We start from the raw sequence: 18,114 nt of genomic DNA, 5'->3' as shown, positions 1-18,114 counted from the left end.
CAAATTCACACAGCCATAGTTTCCACAGATCTGTGTGCAGGCCAACTGATAAGCAAAACTGAAATGAGCAGGACAAAGCACATGGGTTGTAAACAATGGACCCAATGCCATTTTTGTGGTGTGACAAAGCACTAGTTTGTCTACAGGTTCAGTATGAAAGTTATCAAAGTAATACCAGCTGATCCAAGTGCTATAGGGAACGGTAATGCCGAAAGTACAGACAGGCACCTGTGGCAGGATATACAGAATATAAGGAAAGGCATAACGGATAACACGGCAAAACATACTGTGGATATGCATGAAAAGTCTAAAATTAAGAAAGAAAAGAGAGACAACAAGGTAGGTTATAAAGATGCAAGAAGAGACTAAAATCAGGAAGCAAGTCAGACAACAAGGCAAGTCATAGAGATCCAGGAACACACTAAAATCAGGAAGACAAGACAGAAAACAAGGAAAGTCCTAGAGATCTGAAAACTGTCTAAAATCTAGAAAAGAAGACAGACAAAGCAAGTCATAGAGGTTAAAATCCAGAAGAAAATACAGACAGAAAGGCAAGTCATGGAGATCTAGGAACAGTCTAAAATCTAGAAGGAAAAGACAGACAAGGCAAGTCAGAGATACAAGAACAGACTAAAATCCAGAAGAAAAGAGAGACAACATGGAAAGTTGTAGAGATCTGGAAACAGTCTCTAAAATCAAGAAAGAAAAGACAGACAAGGCAAGTCATGGAGATACAGGAACAGTCTAAAGTGAGGGAGACGGGCAACGCGGCAAGTCACAGAGCTAAGAACACAATTACAAAGTAATATATGCAGACACAGACAACAAGATCCAAACATCAGATTAACAACAAAGATGCATTGCACAGAATGCTTCATGTTAAAGACTATGCTTCATTTAGCCAATATTTATTTAGCCCTTTAACTCTTCAAGGGCTAGAACACCCTACATACGAGAACAGGAGCAATTCATCCATTGCCAGTAGATCAGAATAGCAGGCAGAGTTCTCCTGAGAGATCTTCTCAGAGGGATTTCAGTAAGTTTATGAGGGGGGAGAGGCAGTGAGTCTGAGAAGCCCCATAGTCAGCGGACGGCCTCTGCTTTTAGTGGAATGTTATTTGCAGAGTGAATACTAATTTGTAGCAAGAGGGAATTAATAATTTACATTTATAAATAATCATTGCATATTGCAGAGCTGTAGGAAGCCAAGAGACACGTTGGCAAAGCACTTCCACTATTACTGCTGCCGTCTAGGGCCTCTAAGTCATTTCTATTGATTGCATTAGAGGCTCATTACAGTCTGTTATTACCTCTTATATTTCTCTGTGTCTCCTGAATTTTATATGATTTTGCCATTATCCCTGTATTGGGCACTCATAACTTTGAGGCCAATTTTGTCCTAAATTGACCTTCCCAGTAGATTATACTGCATGTTGTTTATTGTGTGATATCATGGTTGTACTGTGTCTGAATTGTATTTCTGGTGGTTATATTTAGGAATGAAGGGGGGGCTGCTAAAATAGAGGATGTGGACGCTGTGAAACCAGAAGGCTGGTTGGACGATGAGCCTCCCCTGGTACCTGATCCAGAGGCTCAGAAGCCCAAGGACTGGTAAGGACTAGTACAGCTTTTACTACTTATTCATATTACATGTGGATGATTAACTAAGGTTTGGGGGCCAAGATGTGATTAAAAACATCACTTCCCGCATGATAAAATATGACATACTTAATTTAAGAAATATTTATGTTCCTTATAAAATGTAATCTTTTCTCATAGTTTTTTGCTATTTTTTTCTTGACTCCAATGGCAACTGGGCAATCTCTTTGTCTATGGATTGTGTCCTTGCACCATCTGGTGCTGTCAGTGATAACTGAACAAGTGACCAAGTTCTGCTAAGACAAGGATCTTGCAAAAATTGGCCATAAAAAGATTTCCTTTTTTTTGCACAGACAATTTGACTTAGCTGGATCTGATTTTCATGGATCCTGAGAAGCTAGGTTTATGAGTGACATGCTCTAATTGTTAACGGATGGGTCACATGGTCTGTGAAAATAATGGAGGGAATTGTTTTCATCTAAAATCATCATTTAAAATTATGTTAATTAACCTGAAGTGCTCTGGCCCTCAGTGCTCTGGTTTCACAGGCTGTTACAGGCCCCCCCCCCCTGCTTTCTCAGCACTTCTCTCTCTGCCTGCTGTAATCTCACTGCAGAAGGAAGTTTCAGCACACAGTGAGAGGGGGAAGGACTCCTTGCACAGTGTAACAGCCTATGAAGCTAGAGCACAGATGGTGCCTGGCAATACCCCCCCCCCCAATTAATATAAAAAAAAATATTTTAGAAGAAAGGAAGACATAGGCAACAAATATAAGAATATTAACACAATCTTTGCACTCGGGGCCCCTAATAAGAGCCCCTAGTGTATCATTCTGGATTTTGAGAGATTTCCTTTAAAAAAAAAAGTATTGTGTTGTATGCAGCAGTAAAGCTGTATTTAGGTTCTAAGATCTGTATACAGGTTGTCCTCTACTTAAGAACACCCGGCTTACAGACAACCCCTAGTTATAAATGGACCTCTGGATGTTGGTAATTTACTGTAGGTTAGCCCCAGGCTACAAAAAAAAGCTGTAACAGTTATCAAAGGTGTCTGTAATGAAGCTTTATTGTTAATCCTGGTTCTTAAGAAAATCCAACATTTTTAAAATCCAATTGTCACAGAGACCAAAAAAGTTTTTTCTGGGGCTACAATTATAAAATATACAGTTACGACTTACATACAAATTCAACTTACAGAACCTATCCTGTACGTAGGTTGTATATGCAGTATTAAATATTAAAACAAGCTGTTGTATGGAATATAAGGCATGGAAAAGTTGCAATTCACCAAGGAGGCAGGATAGGGACGGGCAGTGGACCTGGCGTGGAGTTTAAGGAGGCTGAAGTCTCATAATACAGTGGGTACTGCAATTATTCAGACCCCTTTAAATCTTTCACTCTTAGTTTCATTGCAGCCAATGCGTAAGTTCTCTTTTCATCATTAATGTACACTCTGCACCCCATCTTAACAGAAAAAAACATAAATGTAAATAATTTTACTAATTTATTAAACAAGAAAAATTTAAATATCACATGGTCATAAGTATTCAGACTATTTGCTGTGACACTCATATTTAAGTCACATGCTGTCCATTTCCTTCTGATCCTCCTTGAGATGGATCTATTCCTTCATTGAATTGTGTTCAGCTGTGTTTAATTTAATTGATTGGACGTATTTTGTAAAGGCAGACACCTGTCTATATTAGACCTCACAGCTCACAGTGCATATCAGAGCACATGAGAATCATAAGGTCTAATGAACTGTCCAAGGAGTTCTGAGACAGAATTGTGGCAAGGCCAAATTTACAAAAGAAATTTCTGCAGCACTCACGGTTCTGAAGAGCACAATGGCCTCCATAATCCTTAAGTGGAAGAATGTTGGGACAACCACAACTCTTCCTTAACCTGACTGTCCAGCCAAACTAAGCAGTCGTGGGCAAAGAGCCTTGGTTAGAGAAGTAAAGAAGAACCCCAATATCACTATGGCTGAGCTCCAGAGATGCAGTCAACTCATCACTTCAGCCTTCACCAGTTGGGGGTTTATGGCAGAGTGTGCCAACAGAAGGCTCTCCTCAGTGCCAGACATATGAAAGCTGCATACAGTTTGCAAAAAAAACACACAAAGGACTCCCAGACTATGAGAAATAAGATTATCTGGTCTGATGAGACGAAGATTGAACTTTTTGGTTGTATGTGTGGAGAAAACCAGCCACTTCTCATCACCTGCCAAATACAATCCAAACAGTGAAACATAATGGTGGCAGCATCATGCTATGGGGGTGTTTTTTAGCTGCATGGACAGGACGACTGGTTGTAATCGAAAGAAAGATGAATGCAGCCAAGTACAGAGATATCCTGGATAAAAACCTGTTTTGATCTTACCAATGGGCTGCAATGAAACAAAGAGTGAAAAATGTAAAGGTGCTTGAATACTTTCCATACCCACTGTATATCCGGCTCATCATGTTCCATCGTGGGTAATATCATGCACCCAATCATGTTAAATCCCCCACAATGTATCATTAATTTAAAAAAGAATCTAATGCTTAAAATGTCAAGTTACAGTTTGCCACTGTATATAAACACTGTTACATAGTGTCCACATCTGTGTTATTGTCTACTTTCATATAAATACATCATTTGCATATTATAAGATTATGAAGGTCACATTTGACTTGATAGGAATGATGACATGGATGGTGAATGGGAAGCGCCTCTAGTATCTAACCCAAAGTGTGAGACTGCACCTGGATGTGGAGAATGGACACCCCCACTTATAGACAACCCTAACTACAAAGGACCATGGAAACCTCCTATGATTGAGAACCCGGATTACCAGGTAATTTATCTATATGTTCACTACCTTTTAATATTATATGTTACATTTTATACCAGATCTCAATCTATGATTGTTTATGTTTGCACAGGGAATTTGGAAACCACGTAAAATCCCAAATCCACATTATTTTGAGGATCTTAATCCATTCAGAATGACCTCTTTTAGTGCAGTTGGTTTGGAGCTGTGGTCAATGACGTCTGATATATATTTTGACAACTTTATCATCTGCACAGAGAAGGAAGTGGCTGACCGCTGGGCCTCTGATAGCTGGGGACTCAAGAAACTGGTGGCCAGTGCCAATGAGGTTTGCTATTCCAGTAACATCTTTGTAATGTGAGATTACAGTGGCTCAAAGTATGATTTCTGTTAAGACTAGAGGATTAATCATTCATACAAAGAAAGGTGAAAATGGAGCCGATTGCAACAAATATTATATAGCTGAAATAACATATATAGTATACACCAAGGTGTTCCTAAACCTTTTTGAATCTGGGGACAGGTTACACACAAAATTGTTTTCCAGGGACCGCGCCGGGTAACCTTCTGACCATGAATCCTGGAAAAAATGTATACCCAGCAAATACTCCATATATATCCACAACTTATATAATGTCCCATTTCCTGCAGCTCCTGGTCTAAAATGCCCCCTTTCCTGTAGCCCTCCTCTGAAGTTCTCTGTAGCCCCCTTTTAATGTTGTGATAAGAAGGGGCTGCAGAAAAGGGGACATTATAATACCCATTTTTCTACAGCCCCACACACCTAGAATGTCCCCTGGTCTTTGGCCTATTCATTGTGAGGAAAAAAAAATATAAATACCACATATATGCAAGTATTAGCTGACCTGAGTGTGAACCGAGGCATCTAATCTTACTACAAAAACTTAGCCTTGGGTATAAGCTCAGGGTGGGAAATGCAGCTGGTACTCTTTAATAAAATGTCCAGCAGCCTCCCCTAATCAATAAAATGTCTGCAGCAGCTTCCTCTCATTAATTAAATGTCCGCAGCAGCCGTCCACGCATTAATGAAATTTCCTTAGCAGAGCCCCCCCCCATTAAAACAATTTCCAGCAGCAGCCTCAACTCATTAAAAAAAGGAACACAGCAGAGCCCCCACCATTAATAAAAGCAGAGGTCCCTTCATTAATTAAATGTCCCCAGTAGTGCTTCCCCATTAATGAAATATCCCCAACAGAGCCCCCCCAATGTCCCCAGAACTGTCCCCTCTCTTAAAATGTCCCCAGCAATGCTCACCCCAATTAAAAGGGTGTTCCCACGAAGGCAAGTTTCTTAAATATACTCAGGATAACAAAATAACACATTCTATAATTCAAAAATACAGCATTTCACAGATATAATTCCAACCTGTCTCTATCAGTCCTGCTGTACACAGGTTGCCCAGGTTTCAGTTGCCCCTGGTTTCCGACCCTAAATCTTTTGGCCTAAGGGTTGGCAGCCATCTTGTCTGATGCTGCGGAGCTCTTATCTGCTCCCGGCACTCTAGCCCTCCCCCCACCAGTCCAGGACAAGCTCACACACACTGAATTTCTGCGGGCAAACAACACATCACAGTGTGAGGAGAGCTACAAGCTACAGGAAGATAAGTTCTTTATATGGGGGAAGGTACATCAGATCTGATAGTGTGGGAGTAGATATTGAGCAGATCTAAGAATGTCATTGTGTGCATCTCATGGATCTCATCATCTCTGATCTGTCTCATCACTCTTTCTAGGTGTCAGATACTAGTGAATGTTCAGAAGCTAAATGAAAGTGTATATAAACCTGCACCCTGATAATCTAAGCACATTGTCAGCACTACAGGGATCATAATTTGTCTGCTTAGAGAGTCCCCATCCACACTCTTGGATTGGAGTAAAATAGTATGTAAATGTAAAGGAATGGGGTTAAAAATCACAAGGGGATTGAAATTTGACAATTTTATTTCATGGGCAAACAGAACTCCCCCATAATATGTCCCTAGCAGTGCCCCCCCCCATAAAATTCCAGCAGTAGTTTTGGGCATATATGTCACACAGAAGTGCACCTCAAGCACCAAGTACAATTTTGGAGTTTAAATTAATATATTGTTTACAGTTCTGCTTCTATTGACAACAAACACAAACGTTTGGTTACACAGATCTCCAGGGCCAACACCTAACACTGTCTAGGGGTTTGTATCGCAAAACAGCTGGTATATCATGTATAATAGGTTTGGTTAAACTTTTTATATTCAGCTTTGTTGTCTATTTCAGCCAGGCATGATTAATCAACTTCTGAGTGCGGCAGAAGAGCGCCCATGGCTTTGGGTTCTGTACATCCTAACAGCTGCACTCCCTGTGGGTCTTCTGGTCCTGTTCTGCTGGCCGAGGAAGGTTAGCACAATAAACGATTGTTCTTCTTAGCATTTTATTTTAATTTATGCTAAAATTAATTTGTTTTATTCATTTGAGTAGCATGTGATAGAAAGTGCCGTGTTGTATAGCAATAATATTGCTAACAATGTAAAAGGTGATAGAAGTAGAAGGTATTAACCCATCTTATACACTTTTGTTTTAAGAAAATTGAAGAAGAAGAAGATGCAGACTTCTCAATGAGTGATTTTCTGGAGCCTGATGAAACGGAAGTAGCTCTCCAGAAAGTTATGAAGAAGGGGGATTTAGAAGGCCCTGAAGATAATAAGAAAGCATCTCTAGACAAGGGTGAGCGTTACTATCACTTCTCTCACATGTAGTTACTGGCCATACAATGAGGGTCAATTAAAGGGTTTTTTTCCACAAATTCAAGTTAGGCCCTATCCACAGGATAGGGCCTAACTCACTGATCGGAGGGTGTCTCAGTGATGAGACCCCCACAGATTATGAAAACGAGAGGTCCGATGGGGTCCCACATACTTCAGTGGGAGTCCTCCATGAGAGTAATAAAGCTGACGGCCGTGCATGACCGTTCTGCTCCGTGATCTATGGGTAAGCGTCCCTGGTTTATCATGATGGATTTTGGTGGTAGATTTTCTTTAACATAACCCATAAAATATCATATTATATTTTACAGCCAAGGAAAACCCAAAAGTCATTATCTCAGAAAATTAGAATAATATATATATATATATATATATATATATATATATATACAAATGAAAAGTATGTACATTAAATGTACGAATAACTGCATCAATGCGGTGCGGCATGGAGGCGATCAGCTGATGGCGCTGCAGACGTGTTATAGAAGCCCGGGTTGCTGATAGCAGCCTTCAGCTCATCTGCATTGTAAAATAACTTTTTGCTGATATTCTAATTCACTGAGTTACTGAGATGCACCTGTGTGTGTTTTTTTTTATTGAAATGGTCTTGTATTTATAGGCAATGTGGATGAAAATGAGGAGGAAGACGATGAGGAGGAAGATTTCAGTCAAGAAGATGAAGATACTGGAGTTGCAGATGATCAGTCTTCAGATGACGAGGTACTTAAGCCCAATTTCCCAATATTTTCATTGCAAGACATAGCACCTTGGAGTAGATTGTACTTGGAGTAGATATATATGGCTATAAATATTGTGGGAAAAACAACCTTTATACCGCTAATCTAGGTTTTTCCTAGCGCTGGAGCTTCTTTCCCTGTGTTGCCCAATAGTCCCCAATTACCATTATAAATTCCATTGGGCCTTTTTCTGGGTTAACATTATTTTAAAAGGACAAATAAGTCCGGGAGGAACATTTATCATGACTTTTAAGGCAGTTTTTGGCATACAAGCCATGCTATTGTTCCTATCACATGGCCAAGAATTGCAATTTCTATGCCACATCCATGCCAAGTATGTGGGGGTTGTGGCCTGGCACAAGTTATAGCATACTTCTACACCAGGCTGGAGCCTATTTGTATAGCTGGTGAACAAGTGTGGCAAATCCAGGACTTAGTTGTGTTGTGTCTGGTCTTTAGCAGAATTCATGTAGCCTTGCTGGAAGTTTGTGATCACAATAGAATTGAAATGGTAAGTATATAGGGAAAATTTTGTGCCATTCAAAGTAAAATGCCACAAATGAATACAATACAAGAACAGCATAAACTAAGATCCAAACTTATAAAACTAAATAGTCATGAATGAAGCCTCATAGTCCAATACTTCTGAACTGTGAATCTATAATTTCAGCCAATCTGTTACTTTTCATTTTCCTCAGATGAAAGAAGCAGATGAAGGTGTGGATGGTGGCGATCACTTGAAGCAATCCCTCCGGAAAAGACGAGTACGGAAGGATTAGCAGTTCCAGCATACTTATAGGAAAGTTTGCTTGGCGATGGACATGATTTACTGACATTGAACTACATTTTACCGCTTGGTTCAAGATTTTGTGAAACCTGAACATTGCCCATCCATGCTCTTTTCTCAGAGTTTTTACATGGTTTTGTTTTGCTTACTTTTTACACAGTTTTAGACATTGGCCACTAGAGGGCACCAGGAAGTTCACCTTTCTATGTCATTACTCTCTATCCCCATTACATGAGCTGCACAATTTCAGGTACATAAGAGCAAGTGAGGTGCTGCCAAGGCGCTTACACACCAAGGCACTCGAACGGCCCTACTCATGCCAAGCCAAACACTTCAGTTGGATAATTACATTGATCACTTCTGGATGAAACATTTCTCAGGTTGTTACAGAAGGTATGATATAGCAGGCGTTGTTATATGGTGTTGAAGCACAGATGGATCTTTTATGAACCAATATGCATATATATATATTTGCCGCTGACCTAAAATACAGAGGAATGGGTAAGGGGTTACATGAGTTTACCCTTTAGGCATCTGCAGTAAACGAAGTCTGCTGAGTGTTTTTACAGTCCTGCTTCCCAACAAATGGTTAACAATGGACCTGCCATAGCTCCCAATGCTTTGTACTGTTCACATGTTGATGCTCATATAACTGGACTGTATCTCTAAATAACGTCATGTACATTTTACCCTCAGACTTTTATAGTTAAATGTTGAACAAAATGTTGTCCAGGTTTATTTAAAAAATACAACAAAATGTACATTGTTATAATAAATATTTCATATAATTGCTTGTTTATCTCGTCATCTAGTCAATTCAGCTCTAAAGAAAAGAAATAGATTCTGATGAAACCCTACCGATTAATCAAGTGCGTCAACAACTTCTAATGACCGATAGGTTGTTAGATGCAAAGTTCTGAGAACTGTATGTTTTAACCAGGGATCAAGCCATTACCAAGGTCCAGGCAACCCCATCACTCTGATCTATGCTCCCGATCTTCCACACACTCAACGGGGCTATGTATTATTTTTGTCGCACAAATTGTGTGGTTTGTTAAGACTGGGATTTTAGATTGTGTCTCAAGGGCTTAAAAATTGTCTGAATTGACTCCACATTCATGAAAATTAAATAGAACTTGCTAGACTTGATTTTTGTTGATCTAATTAAAAAGGTGTCTATAAACGAGAAATGCAGGAAAAGTGTAGGGATTCAAAAGCTGCCCCCAGATTGAGAAGGAGGAAGAAAAAAAAAAAAAAAACGCGTCAGAAAAGCAGCTAAATTTTGGCACTTACCCCTCATAAATATGGCTATGGCTAACAGGGTACAGAAACAGGGGGAAAAAATATCAAAAAACTGATGGAAAAGCAAATAATAAATGCTCCAGAGTGCCTGGAGGTTCTCACTGTGCAGATGCCTTGAGTGGGGGTTCAGAGACTTTGTTGCTGTACAGAGCTCACTTGCTCTGGTGTTCTTGCATGGAGAGTGCGCTTCATTGTGCTGGCTATATGTGTTAAAATAGATTTTTTGGTTATAACCACCTGTGTAACTATACTAGTTTCAGAGCTCCTTTTTCTGCCTCAGTACACTGAGATGAAATGGTGGGATTGTCTTATTTACTTTGCCATCAGTGTTGGATATTTGTACATTTATGAACTGTAAGACAACATTCTCCTTGTAGGAGCCATTATAATGAAAATAGAAAGTGGGCCGCTGAGATTTGGCCATTACCACCTCAAAAGAAACAAAATAAGAAAATACTTACCCCACATAAGTCTGTTACTTCCGTTTTTAATGAATGTGTCTGGTCAACAGTTCCAAGGAGTCACAGGACTGGTCTGTGGAGGCCATTCATTGGCAAAAGAACAGTATTTGTGGTCTGCCCACAGGAAAATAGAAGTGAAACTAAAAGCAACTACTTAGAGGTCTTGATTGCATTTGACCATGACATCTGAGGGGTCAATGGTCAGTGACTGGAGCCAATAACTGAAGACTTTGGCACCTCCTGAAAGGGCTAAATACTTTATATAAAACACCAACCTAGGATGTATGTGGACAGAGGACCTTTCCAAATGGATATTATCATATTTATTGAAAATTTTAGTTCATTTTTAGAGTTTTCTGTCTCACCTGAAAAAAGGGGCGTGTACTCTAAAAGGGGGTGTGGTCAAGCAAAATATTCAATATTGTGGCGCAGAAAACTAGAGCAACTAATAAGAGCAAAGTACTACTCACATCATGTACTGCAGCAGATTAATCACTGTGTCTGGTGCTGGATGATGAATCTGGCGCAGCAGAGAACTGTCTAGCTCTACTCTGCACTGGTCTAATACCAACACATTTATACATCTCCACCATTAACTTCTTAACAGTGAAATTACAACACACCCAGTTGTTGAGTGAAGTACGCCCTACAAAGAAGTTACCAGGAAATGGAATAAAATAACAAATTACTTTATTTCATAAACATAACTTTCTTCCAGAATAAATTAGAATTACCAAGGATGTAAACAAAGTAAATCTTCTAAGTACAGTGTTAGATCTGGCTGACACCTTACCGAAAATAAAAAAAAAAAAAAAAAAAAAACTGTCTATGTAGACACACTTAGCTGCAATTGGCACGAAGAAACCCATTAGTGGATATCAAGAAGGGATTTGCATGTTTGTAGGTGTCAGATACATACATAAGCCATAAACGCACCGCAGTCCAATGTATGTAAAACACCAGAAATGGAGAATGAGTAGGGACGGATCTGTTCAGCATACAGTTATCCGCTTTAGTGGATCTGTGCTCCTTGAGAGGACTCTGACTAAGCGTACATTCACACAGCGGTATGCCCGCCGTGTGCTGGAGAGGAGGAGGAGGCAGCCCCTCCTCCCTCCATAGAGAATAGCGGCGCACGGTCGCACACACGCCAAAAGATAGAGCATGCTCTATCTTTTTGCGGTGTGCGGGCCGGATCGGTGCCACACATGTGTGGCACCGCATCTGCGCCGCTATTGCCGTCTATGGGGACGTACATGTGAATGTGCCCTAAACCTAACCTGTTACCTGGTAAACACTTAAACAAAACAAGACATCTTAATAAATAAGGGGTACTGAGTAGTTCTTGGGTAGAATAGTTTCCAAATACATGGCGTTATTGACATAGGACACAACAGGATTTACAGTTTCCATCTAGCAGTGCCAGATGTTGAACCTGACACTATATATGTGTACATGTGCTGTTGGGAATGAATCTATATAGACCAGCAGACAATGTAATGTAAAACAATGACAAGATGACTGATACTACTAAATGATTAATTACTGCAGGTAATAAGGACAGAAGAAAACCACTGGGAATTAGTGAAATTATTTCTCATCACATGCAGAAATGACAAATGACAGTCATTCAATATTGTCGGCCCCTTTCCAGCAAAAGTTGCTGCTTTACAAATGAAACTTAGGGGAGGCCATTTATCTAACACTACATGGATGTACAACAAGCTACAAAATTATGTTAAGGGGTTAAACTTTCATGTGCTGCGTATTCATAGCTTGAGAACTGCATGCAAAGAGAAGTGGTAAGAACATACTCACCAACTTTACATTTTGTATTTTAAAGGACAGTACAAACTGGGACCCTGAACATAATGAAAACCTATATGCTTCTGCAAGGGGACGCCAGTCTCTCCAGAAAGGATTGTTTTCTGGAGAGATTGGGGTGTTTGGTTGGCTCCCCTCCATTCCTTGTTCTTCCAGTCATCCCCAGGAAGTTTTTGTAATACAAATGTAACATACAGGAGACCATGCAATATATAGTATAAGCCCTATCCTGCCTATGGGCATACTCTATACATACAGGGACTTTAAAAATACTGAACATCTTATGCGGCATATATATCAAGGGGCACTTGATATAGATAGGGCGCTTGATGTGGATAAACCGGTTCTTCTAAAACAGTATCCTGCATACGCAGTCATCTTTTATATTGAATTGTTAATACAGAAGGACCTTTTTGTAGTCATTACATTAATGTAGTGTTGTCCGTGCAAGTGTACAAAAGATTTACTACTAGCAGAGTGAGAGCACGTTCTGTACTAACTGGACCCATATTCACTATTCAGGTACAAACAAAACCAGTGGAAAGCAGGACAACACAGGCACAGCCGCCTACTACTTCCGCTTGCTCTTGGTGTCTGTTGTCTGGAAAACACTGGACGCCGACATGAGGTTCTCAATGTACTGTCCAAGAACTTGATTTTCTGACTTGAGCTTCAGGTTTTCCTCTTTTACTGCATCAACCCGAGCAGAAAGATCTGTATGGAAACAAAATATTTCATTATGTCCATTTTCTATACAACCATTATCGCTGCATGTGAAGGAGATTACTGAAAGGCACAATAGCTACAAAGCATAATGGCCACTTTACTCTACAGGTCAGGACCAAACCATAAGCAGTTCATGAATAGGACACATTTACCTTCTAAACTGAATGCATCTATCCTTGATTTGGGGCATTATTTGGACAACACACAGACTGATGGCTTGTTCTTAAAACCTTTAAGCTAAACAGATTTATAACCACTTCTCAAAAAAGGATCAGTCAGTGTGATAGTAATAACAATATAACCAAAATATCCATATTTAATTGGTACTTCTATAAAGAGGTAGACAATATGTGCATCTGATTTTCTAGTTATCAGTGACAACAGGCTGGAAGTATATAATTCAAAGGGACAGAAACCACAGTACAAGATGCTCTACAGATAAAAGATTAGGTGGCCCCCACGTCCATTTGGTCACATGTACAAGACATGACCAAATGAGAGTTTTATGAGAGAATGGTATAAGAAGAGAAAATCCCAGCATCCAGCTTAAAAAGTGAATCCATTTCTTTCAACAATTAAAACAGTAGTTCAAGAATGTGTACAGCAAAAAAGCGGACTAACGCAGTCTCATTAGTTAAAATTAAGTAACAATGTTTAAAACCCTCCTCTGGGTGCTGGACTTTTCTCCCATTATGCTTGAAAGTATTTTTTGTCGTACAAGTCCCAAAAATGCTGCAATTGCTTGTGAACCAAGAGTAATTGTGATAATTTTGCCCATCACACAATTTCCACGCCAAGGGGGTCGAAGGTGGAAACATTCACTACAAATGAGGTTTGTTTTGTGCTGTTAAAAGAAGGATCAAAAATCCACATTTCACCTTCTAATGTGTGCTGAAGTTCCAAAACTTGGTTGATAAGCCGCGTCTTCTCCTCCAGTTCTACCTGATTTTCTAATTCAAGAGCTATAAAAAGCAAAGGGGAGGGGTTTGATTGTGTTATCATTTTCTTTTTCTGATGCAGTTTGTAACATGATTGAAATGTAAAGCTGTAAGTTATTCTGAGATATCTGCCTTAATAAAGAGATCTTTGATTTAAAAAAAAAAGCAGGAGACGTCCAAATATACAGGCAATTATACATACAGTATAAAATGACAGGACTAGATCTACTTTGCCATTAAGAAAAACTGATAGTCATACATACCATCCATATCAGAATTCATCATGGTTGAAGGCAAATCTTGTGGAGTCAACTGCAATTTCAACGAGCTAAAATCTAAATACAAGAGATGTATCAGAAAGTATCGAAAAATACATACATAAATACAGTACAGTGCACCAGGAGTACCACGTGACTTGCTGCAATGCTAGTGATGACCTCCTGTGGCTAAACATAGGTATCCACAGCTTTTCATCCCAGAACACCTATCCGCACATTGTATGTAGTGTGTGTAATGCTGTGAACACAAATGCATTCACCTCCCAAACTGTCTCAGGTAGCAGAAGTGATAAAAGCCAAATACTGGAGGTAAAAGGGATATCTGGGTTTTTCCGGGACCCTGAATACTATATACTGTGTGTGTGTGTAAACTACAAGTGTATGTAATACTGGGCCAGTAACCTGGTGCGGAACTATTGGGGGAAAGTGGTTGGTCCACACTTTAAGATCTTTTCATGCTCTTGATGTGATGGTAGAATAATTCCCCCAGGCAAAACACAATGGACATAAGGGGTGCCCCGATTATGTGAAGACTCACCCCTTCACACCCTAGGCTCTAGGAAACCTCCTACCATGTATCGGAACCAGAGCCTTGGAGGAGTTCTAGTTTCTCAATGGGCAGTCATGGGATCAGGGTTCTGGTCTCACCGGATCCGTCTGGATCAGAGGATTTTGTTTAGACCAAATATGACCACTTACAATGCTCCCATTGAGAGTTATTTATATCTCTCCAAAAAACAGAGGGCGTTGTCAGCTCACCTGGGAAGCAGCAAAAGGTAGGGTGGGTTGATCGAGCACGGGTTACACCAGCTTCAATGGAGCATCATATACAAACCCAAGGATCCGGCTCTAGAGCAAACTCCACTCCAAAATTCGGAAAAATGCAGATTCTCTTTATTAAAAACACATACAGCTTTAAAAAGATGGACACGTATGTACAAAATTTTTACGAATTTTGGAGTGGAGTTTGCTCTAGAGCCGGATCCTTGTGTTTGTTATTTATATCTCTGTTTCTAAAGCCGCTAGAACAAATTTTGACCCAGTTATGTGTTGCCCTGGTCCCAGATTTTGGCCTTGGCCTAGGATGGACCATAACTCCAGAACTGGCATATTGGTTATATAAGTCACTGGCTTTTGGACGTCTCTTTGTGTCCTGGTCTAACACTTGTATACCCCTATTATGTGTCTGTTTAGTGATGGAGATGAGTAACTACTGCTCAGGTCCAATGCCAGTGCTGCTGGTGGAGGTGCAGGTTCATGAATCCTCAATTTGATATTGATGCTAAGGCAAATTTCCTTATAGAAATACATGTATAAGCATTAATATCTTAAATACAGCATTGTGTTAGAACATACAAGATAAACCTGCACAACTCCTCTGTTCCAACACTGGAGGTCAGTTGTTGGCTACTACCCCCTTCCTTTTCGAATGTAGTCAGAGCAGAGCAGATCACTACTGCAGCCAATCATAGGCTTCAGCGGTGACTTCTACATGGGTATGAATCACAATAAAACAGCAATACTAAAATAAGCCCTTGTCTGCACAAGCAGAGCTGTATTTCAATGTAATTTACCCCTTACCATACAAGTGCTTGTCAATACACGACAGCACAAGTCAAAAGTAGAAGCCCATCAATACTAAAGCCTGTCTAGAAGGCCAAAGCAATAATGGAGATCCATTAAAGGGCTGCTCGGGACGCGATAATACAACTTCAAGGAGAACAATATTTACCTGAATTATTTATTATACTATATGAAGTTGTGCCATATTGTATAGAAGTGCTCATGCAGGATATGTGTATACCTAGCGCCACCTGTAAGTTATTTATAGGGATGTTGCAGAAAAGTTATATAATTTTCCAATATACTTTTATTTGATGTCACACAAATGCCCAGCTCATCAGTAATCAGTGCTGTGTGTTATAATGAGCCGTGAGGAAACCATGAGGAACTGATACAGAAAGTTTATTGGGAAGTGTACAATTTTTCATCATACAAACAACATTTGTTTGCTGATATGGGACAACCCCTTTAATAAATTACAGGGGGCTGTGACACTCCTGGTGATCAGCTGTTCTAAACTAGAGTTGCAGCCAGAAAAAAGCTCTGCCTGCAGTGTATCCTCCAACTGGAAGAACTGCAGGCGTAGCTCTCATTCATTTCAACAAGACCTGCAGAAGGAGACAGAGCCACAGACAGACAGGTGATAAGGAGAAAATCAGTGGGAGACCTGGGTGTTACATCCCCACAGCTAAATGCTGAGTACAGGACTACATGCATTATAGTGATATATATGGAGTCCCTGCTTCCCCACTAAAAGGTAGCACCAAGTTGTAATCATAACATTAGAGCACTGATGTCTGGAGGTTGTAGAAACATATCACTATGATTCATGGAGTCCCAACACAGTGTTTGGTCCGGTCAATCCAGCCATCGCAGGTCAGACAAAGTGCATCATGAGCTCTAGTGGTCGCTGTGGGGTAACTGCTCTGTAATCACTGAGGCTACCCTGCAGCTACACATAGGACCAGCAATCCCATGCTGCTCCAGAAGGATTCGTGCTAAAGGTTATGTTATTACTAACCGCTCTCCATGTGGATTCGTGACCTCTTTAATGGAGACATTGAGCTCTGCCACAAGAAGAGATTGCACTTTCCCTGCACCCATGTCCACAATGATATGAGAGGGGAGAAGACACCCTCCACTTCACTTGACTCTTATGGGCAATTGTCTAAAGTTCCTTTCCTCTGACAGTTGTAAAGTGAAGAGGAAATAAATCGGAAATTTTTTTAATAAAAACAAAACAAAAAATCTCATAATATATTATTCCATCTTCTTACTTTACACATTCTCTAGTGTTACATAACTGTAAGTGCACCCTGACCTACCTCCATCTATGTCAGCCCTATCCCAGGGACACTTACCTGCAGACCTCCCTCACTGTGACCCCAGGGTGCGCACAGCGCGGTCTAGTGAGAGGTCACCTCCCATACTCTATCATTACCCGTACAATGAGCAATCACCACACACATAGGACAGAAGCGGCGCTGTGCTCCAGCCTCACCTCCCCGGGACCGGCGCTGCCTCGTCAGTACACTGATGTATACACACTCCGCTCTACACTCCCCTGGACCCTCCTCTGCGACACCAAACAGGACTGGCCGTACGTGCCACCCAGCGTCATGACGTTTTCATACGTCAGATTGGCCGTAATAATCAGGATGAAATGAGAACCGAATGAATGTGTCCCTTCTAGCGGAGCCATATTTGCGGAGCCTATGCCGTAAACTTAAATGATATTGACTCCATAAAATGGCGATCGCAGCAGTTATGACTGGAGACATGTTCTTCCTATACAGTGTGCTACAAGCCTGTGATTACACAGTCTGCTTACCTGGAAAGGGCATAGCTTGGCTGTAATTGGCTGCTATATAATCCTCTTATAACGCTCTGTTATACGTCATTACTGACGCAAAATCAAGCTCCTCCCATCCCACGGTCTCCAGTGTATGCTGGGTAAACCTTTTAACCTGTTCACTGCTGATGGGGCGGAGGCGCAGTCTGTACACAGATGTTCAGTTAAAAAGAAATTACAACAATAAAAAGAATAAAATGCAATTGGTTCATGTTCCAATGGGGAGGGTGTTACAGCTTTCACGTAGATACCAAATATATATCGTTTTTTATGTTTTATTACCTTTTAAAAAAAGAAACATTTTGAAAAAAAATTGCAGCATCGCCATATTCTGACATTGGGGAATAGAGCTGTGTGGGGTTTCATTTTTTGTGGACCAGCAGACATTTTCAGTGTACAATCTTTTGGTAACTTTTTATACATTACGTTTTAGCAAATGCAATGGACACATAATGTAACCTCAGCATGTGGTCAC

At 40.3% G+C, this 18,114-nt stretch overlaps 2 protein-coding genes across 4 annotated transcripts in view; one reads left to right on the top strand and one right to left on the bottom strand.

Annotated features, from left to right (window-relative positions):
* The window catches only part of CLGN (calmegin), a 39,035-nt gene extending 29,552 nt beyond the window's left edge, over positions 1-9,483 (top strand). For both annotated transcript variants that reach the window (XM_072119448.1, XM_072119442.1), the window contains exons 9-15: positions 1,498-1,611; positions 4,281-4,437; positions 4,526-4,741; positions 6,687-6,806; positions 6,992-7,133; positions 7,791-7,891; positions 8,607-9,483. In XM_072119448.1, the coding sequence (XP_071975549.1) occupies positions 1,498-1,611; positions 4,281-4,437; positions 4,526-4,741; positions 6,687-6,806; positions 6,992-7,133; positions 7,791-7,891; positions 8,607-8,687 (931 nt within the window). In that variant the 3' untranslated portion in view covers positions 8,688-9,483. The remainder of the gene's footprint in view (positions 1-1,497; positions 1,612-4,280; positions 4,438-4,525; positions 4,742-6,686; positions 6,807-6,991; positions 7,134-7,790; positions 7,892-8,606) is intronic.
* Positions 9,484-11,131: 1,648 nt separating this feature from the next.
* Positions 11,132-17,434, bottom strand: SCOC (short coiled-coil protein). 2 transcript variants are annotated; one of them, XM_072119439.1, is made up of 4 exons: positions 17,289-17,434; positions 14,210-14,281; positions 13,887-13,970; positions 11,132-12,996 (listed from the first exon to the last, which is right to left on the bottom strand). In XM_072119439.1, exons 2-4 carry the CDS (start codon positions 14,229-14,231, stop codon positions 12,854-12,856), a joined length of 249 nt encoding a protein of 82 aa, XP_071975540.1. In that variant the 5' UTR covers positions 14,232-14,281; positions 17,289-17,434; the 3' UTR covers positions 11,132-12,853. The 2 variants fall into 2 exon arrangements, with proteins under 2 accessions (XP_071975540.1, XP_071975541.1); XM_072119440.1 differs by having other exon boundaries at positions 14,210-14,282; positions 17,294-17,404.
* Between the last annotated feature and the right edge of the window lie 680 nt (positions 17,435-18,114).

The sequence above is a fragment of the Engystomops pustulosus genome, chromosome 1, assembly GCF_040894005.1.
Source record: "Engystomops pustulosus chromosome 1, aEngPut4.maternal, whole genome shotgun sequence".
In the NCBI taxonomy this organism is placed as follows: Eukaryota; Metazoa; Chordata; class Amphibia; order Anura; family Leptodactylidae; genus Engystomops; species Engystomops pustulosus.
Note: the sequence above shows the minus strand (reverse complement) of the source record. Positions and strands in the feature narration are given on the sequence as shown.